This window comes from Malania oleifera, chromosome 10 (assembly GCF_029873635.1).
Source record: "Malania oleifera isolate guangnan ecotype guangnan chromosome 10, ASM2987363v1, whole genome shotgun sequence".
NCBI classification, from domain to species: domain Eukaryota; kingdom Viridiplantae; phylum Streptophyta; class Magnoliopsida; order Santalales; family Ximeniaceae; genus Malania; species Malania oleifera.
In genome coordinates, this window is record NC_080426.1 from 23,942,696 (window position 1) to 23,949,565 (window position 6,870).

General features: G+C 37.9%; 1 protein-coding gene across 1 annotated transcript; it reads left to right on the top strand.

The window, feature by feature from the left end:
- The first annotated feature begins 5,988 nt into the window (after positions 1-5,988).
- LOC131166550 (uncharacterized) lies at positions 5,989-6,513 on the top strand. Its single transcript, XM_058125142.1, has one exon. It carries the CDS (start codon positions 5,989-5,991, stop codon positions 6,511-6,513), a length of 525 nt encoding a protein of 174 aa, XP_057981125.1.
- Positions 6,514-6,870: the final 357 nt, after the last annotated feature.

The window sequence follows — 6,870 nt, forward strand, 5'->3', positions numbered from 1 at the left end:
GTACCTTTTGCCTGAGGGCTTGCTAAGTAAGGCGAGTGCACTAATAGTTACAGATGTGGCAGTAGCCGCATAATTTACTAGGGCAGAGGGAACCTACTTGTATGGGCGAGTAGATTTCCATATCCTTAGGACCTTTGCCGATAAACTTTTGTATAAGCTGTGTGAGTACGAGATCAATTTATCACTTGAGGGTTTACTGAGTAAGGTGAGTGCCTTGGTATGCTTTAGCTGCGACCTTTGGGTTTCCTAAATATCAGAGCAGAGAGGTGCTACTTGTATGGGTGGGTAATCACCCCTATCCTCGGGTAATCTCGTGGGTTAAACATTTGCATTTGTTTGATTAGGTTCAGGGAATGATTTCAGAAATTATGTTACAGATTTGCAAATGTTAAATATTATGTTAATTATAAACTCATGTTGGCCACACACTGTTTTAATATATTGTTTCTTCCCTTACTGAGATGTGTCTCACCCGAATATGAATTTATCTTTTTCAGGATTTCCTCGAGATCAAGCTTTAAGAGCTCAAGGTTTTTATAGCATTATTGGGGAATAGAAAAAGAAAAGGGTATATGTTAATTTCGAGATGTATATGTTATGTTTTATGTTCTGTATTTTAAGTCTTCTAGATATTGTGAAAGGTTGTGAAATATATTGGCATTATGAATGCTGAATAATGTTTGGAGACATGTATATATTTGAATACAGGTGATGGATAATTTATTATGGATTGTAGATAGATTTTAGAAAACTCTGGTATTGTAATTGGGAGATTATGTTTATGTTTTCCACTGCGTATATGTTGATTATGGATTATTAGGGATTTTATCAAGTATAACGCACCGGATCCGGGTTTAAGGGTTCGGGGCATTATAGTAGTGATTCAAATAATTATGGTAATTAAATAATATAAGGAGAAAAATGAAAATTATAATAGGGGGTGACAGTAGGCCTCGTCGATACGTGGCATATTGGGCTTGTCAACGAGGGTGTGCTTCGTCGACGAGAAGATACCGAGAAGCTATTTTCCCAGCTCTGATATTCGTCGACAAGGAACAATTGTTCATCGACGAACTTCCTTCATGAGCTCGTTGACGAGGTGACGAGGCTCGTTGACAAAGGCCAGTGTATAAATAGCCCTAATCTGGATTTCAGCGCAGATTATTCAGGAAAAATCATATTTTCTCTCTTCTCTTTGGTTTCTCTCCTTCCTCTCTAGCTTTCTGGGTCTGTTCTTCGCCGGATCAATGATCTGAAGCCGTCATGAAACTCATGGGGAAGTTCTTTACAAGTCTGCTAGAGTGGATCATCGGTGGGGCTAATTTGGAATTCATTCCAAATTTATAGTAAGACTTTTATTCAGTATTTGGCCTTCCCTACAATTGTAGAAAACGTAGTACGCGTAGAAATATTGAATTTCTATTCTGGGAAATATTGATTTCAGGGTGTTGAATGGGGAACCTTGCGGGTACATGACTAGCTGTTGTAGGGACTTTTCAGAAATCAGGTTAGGGGATAAACTAAGCTAGTTTTTTTATGAAAATATATGTATAATCTTACAACATTTGATTTTAGGAATATATATATATTTATATATGCATTATGTTTGGAAAATACTGCTATAAATGACAATATGTTTTAAATATGTATAATATCCATTTTGTGTGGCATGAGTAGAATTTACTATGAATACTGTTTTCTGGGAAAATGTTAAATGATACAAAGTTTTATATGATATACCGGCATACGGGTCGAGAGATTTTATATGATATACCGGTGTACGGGCCGAGAATGTTCTCATATGATATGCCGGCGTACGAGCTGAGCCATTTACATGATATGCCGGTGTACGAGCCAAGCCATTTATATGATAAGCCGGCGTACAGGCCGAGCCTCTTATTTGATATGTGATACGGCATACGAGCCGATGATTTTCATGTTATATATGCAAAATGATATGATGATATTAACTTGACATTTATTATTACGAAATAACCATGTATCATTATTTGAAATATGTTATATGTTATCAGAAACTTGTTAGCTTGGTTTAGGCTTACACGTGCACGATACCGTAGTTATGTGTTCATGATCATCATGATATTGTGTTATCGCTGTCGTATGGGGTAGCGTGAGGATGGATAGTCGATGTGGTTTATTGAAGTGTTGGCGCCCCTAGTGTACGGATGAGGTCTGGCAGACTTATCGTACTTATAGACATTTACTTTGACTTGGCAATGGTCGGCCAACCATTGTCAGGTCCCGCCTTCGGGCCACACAACCCAGTCATGTGGGGTTAAGACATGACCCCAGCCAACTAACCTTCCAGGGTTGTTTTTGTATTATTATTATTATATGAGATGAATTATGCTTATAGAAATTCAGTATGTTCTACCATGCTATGATTATACATGTTTTTCCCACAAATGATATAGACAGTTTTAATAAATATGCCTATGTATATTTTTATGTATAACACGGAAATACTCATGTTGCCACACACTGGTATTAGTTTACTTCCCTTTCTGAGGGGTGTCTCACCTTGAATTATATGAACATTTTAGGAGCCCCAGATAGGAGAGCGGATAAAGCTCTGCAGCGCTAGAGTTCATTAGTTCTACCCAATTTGAAGGGTAAGTATTTGCTAGGGTTAGATGGATTTTGAGCGACGACCCTAGGACTAGTTTTTGACTCTAACGACCAAAAAATAATAATTAATATTAATTAATTAATTAATATTAAGAAAATTAATTAAATTAAGGAATTGAGGATTATGTGTGTGTGTGTGTCTATATATATATATATAAAAGTATATAAAATAATAATATTATAATATAAAATATATAAATATCATAGCATTGAAGTTTCTTGAAGCTTATTCAAGCTTCAGGAAGATCCTTTCTTGCATGCGAAGATAGCAGAGCCCCAGCAGTGTTATTTTATTTTATTTTTTCTTTCTTTCTCACTCCTTCATTTACTTCACTCTCTCTTCTCGATTTCTCGGCAAATATTCGGCCGATCGAAAATCGGAGGATACCACTGAACTCCATTCTTCGCCACCGACATTTCTACCGAAGTGGATTTGTCGTAAGAGCAACGTAGGCATATCTCCTGTGGTAAGGCAAATTCTCACTTCTACCTCAATTTTTCCTAAATTTTAAGTCAAATGGGCGATCGGACACCGCCACGAGAATATAGGGAGGATTCTCTACAAGTCTAGCGGAACAGATTTCTCGTGGGGTCGTTGTAGAAATAGCCCCAAAATTAGGATAAATGAGTTATTTAGAAATTGATTATTATTTAATTATTGTAAATGAGGAAAGGTTAAAATAATATTTTATTGGAGTTGATTTGATTGAATCAGGGTTCGGTTGAGTACCGCGGGTATAATTTTGGGAGCCCTGCAGGCGTGGGTCAAGGAATCAAGTAAGGGGGAATAAAATTATATCAGTATTTTATTAAAGTGAACCAGTTATTTACGAACATATGAAATTCATTATTTTTTATATGATTTTTAGAACCGTTTGAGTACTAGAAAATGATGATTTTGCTTAAGATTTATATTTAGGATAATTGCATATGATATTAAATTCGTGTGACATGAGAACATTTTTTCCTAATAAATTGAATATGAATTACTGTGGTATTTGAGTTTGCATGTGGGGATGTTTGGAATGGTTATGACATGATGAATGAATTGTTATGTTTGACTCATGTGTGGAAATGTTTTGATTTGTTGGATTACTGTGTGGGAATGTATTGATCTGTTGGATACTTGTGTGGTAATGCATTGATGCATCTATGTAAACTAAAGGGTGTGATTATTCGTATGCATCTTAATATTCGTTGGCATGAGGAGGTTGTTATATTGCCTAGATATAAATTATGATATGACGTTTGCAGGTCGAGGAGCTCGTCATATTGTCATTTATATAAGGTAGGACATTGGCAAGTTGAGGAACTTGTTCTACTGATGTACTATGGGTAGGTCATGGGGATTGGATACTAGTGAATAGTGGTGCCTGTGTGGGCCACATGTCGCAGAAGCTGGAGTGGTGCCTGTGTGGGCCACATTATATCTTGTGTGGATAATGGCGCCTATGTGGGCCATGTTATATATCCCGTGTGGATGGTGGCACCTGTGTGGGCCATGTTATGTACCCTATGTGGGCAGTGGTGCCTGTGTGGGCCACGTACTGATATGTACGTAGTTTCTCTATGTGGGCCATGTACTGAGGACATTGGAAGACGAAATATGAGATGCATGATTCATGTGTGGATGTTTTGTGCGCATGTGAATTTAATTATAGCATAATAATAATGATATAGCATATTGTGAATGCGGCGAGGTAAACATAACACCAGGGGCTTGCTGAGAAAGACAAGTGCTCTGCTAGGTAGTTTCTTGGTATCAGTGCAAAAGGATGCTACTTGTATGGGCGGGTGGACATCTCGATTCTTGGAAACCTTCGCCTTTAAAATAATAAAAATGTGTGTACTGGCAACGAGGTAATACTTCACCTGAGGGCTTACTGAGTAAGGTGAGTGCTCTGGTAGGTAGTTTTTAGTACCAGAGTAGAGGGAAGCTACTTGTATGGGCAAATAATCTTCCCTATCATAAGGGACTTTTGCCCGCATAAAAATTATGTACTTGTGCATATTGGATGTGTGTATGATATTAGATGTCGGGGATGTTATTAATGGTACATTTTCTCAATTGTTATTAATATTATGTGAGAAGCATTTTAATTTGGTATGTAAATATTAAAACTCATTTGTCACACACTGTTATAATTTATTCCATCCTTACTGAGAAGTGTCTCACCCTAGTGGATTAACAACTTTTTAAGTTCTTCTAGAGATCGGGTTTGAAGGCCTAGGTTGGGATTGTTTTTGGTGGTTCTTTTTGGGGTATTGTGAGATATTGGTATATATATACATATATATATATATATATATATATATATATATATATATATATACAGATATATTTGTACTGGGTTATGTTTTAAATACTGGTTGTGGATACGGACATCTGGATGTCGTAATATTTGTTTTTGGGTTGTTATATAGAACTCTGGTATTTATTTGAGGTTATTTATTTATGTTCCTCTGCGTGCATATTAATTATGGTATCAGATAGAGGTGATTGGAACACGTGGCACCCGGGCCCCACTTGGGGGGTTCGGGGCGTCACATTGTGGTATCAGAGCATTAAGTTATAGATTTTGCATACTTTAGGATTGATTAATATCAGAGTATAGGTACGAATAAGGATAATGATAGGAATGGGTAGATTAGGATGTTGATAGGAGATTTTGAGTTTTGTTTCGTAGCTTAGTGGCAGAAATCTCTTGATGGAGTTCTGTGAGTTTCTGAATCCGGACAGTTTCAGAAAACCACAGTAAATCCGTTGACGGTGATGTTTTTGAGTAGAGAGATTGGAACTCAGAATTAGAACTTGAGGGTTAGGTTGATTTGGGGATAAGCTGGTTGTTTGATGTTTTAATTGAGGATTTAAATGTTAAACTAATTCGTTGTTCTATAAATATACCTAATGTGATATGAAGGTTCTAAATTCGCTTCTATCTAGTCTATAGGATGGATTCTAGGGGAAAGGATGTTGATGCAAGAGAGGAGAATGATGTAGGAGCTACTAGTGTGGAAGAGATCGATAGCTCCACTCTACTATGGGGTTTAGCTCAGCAGGTTCAGGAAGAAATTAGGCGAGACTCTAAAGGACAGAACTGCCCACTTGTGAACCAGGGCTGTTTGATTGACCAATTTACTCGCCTGAAACCTTTTGCATTTGCGAGCGGTGTTAACCCACTCGTAGCGGAGAGCTGGGTGCAAGAAATGAAGAAAATGTTGGCAGTTTTATCTTGCACTAAGGCATATAAGGTTCTCTTCGCTACCTTTAAGCTAACAGGGGAGGCCGAGCGCTGGTGGCAAGCAGTGAAGCTGCTAGAGGAATAGCGGGTAGTACCCATGGATATGACCTGGAGACGATTTAAGGAGCTTTTCTACGATCGGTACTTCCCTGCCACCACTAGGGTTGCAAAGGCAAAGGAATTCTTCCACCTGACTCAGGGGCAACTTACTGTGCAGCAGTATGCTGCAAAATTCATGGAGGTCTCCCGTTTTGCACCTTTTATGGTTCCAGATGAATTCCAGAAGGCGAGGTGGTTTGAAAGGGGATTGAAACCGAGAATTCACGAACAAGTGGCAGTTCTAAAGGTGCAGAGTTTTTCAGAGTTGGTGGATAGAGCCACCGTTCAAGAATTGAGTTTGCAGAGGAGTGCAAAGATGGCAGAGCAGAGGAAGGGGCCTATGCCTCCAAGTTTTTCTGATAATGCCAGGCAGGGCTCATGGAAGAGGGATAGATATGTTGGGGGACAGAGATCTGATAGAGGTGATCGAGGTCGTCAGAGCGATTCGTCACCTCCCTATTTTTCTCGTTGTAAGTTGAGGCAATGGGGAGAATGCCTAGCCAGGAACATTAAGTGCTATTGATGCAGCAGATACGGCCACATGACCCGGGATTGTCGGGGACTGCCGAACAACGCACCCGCTCTTGATCAGCACCAAAGGAATGAGCCACTGACTGATAAGGATATTGTTCGTGGTGCAGGAGCATGTATGATTCTATATTAAAGATTGATTTGATTTTAGATTTATATGCTTGCTTAGAATTGTGGAGTATATTGAATTTGTGATATAATGATGATTAAGTAATTTTAAAGTTTTTTAAAAGAATTTATTAGTGAATTTCTAAGGATGAAATTTCATAAGGAGGGGAGAATGTAACGATAAAATAAAATAAAAAATTATCTTTTTAAAAATTATTATTACTAATAATTAATTAATTAT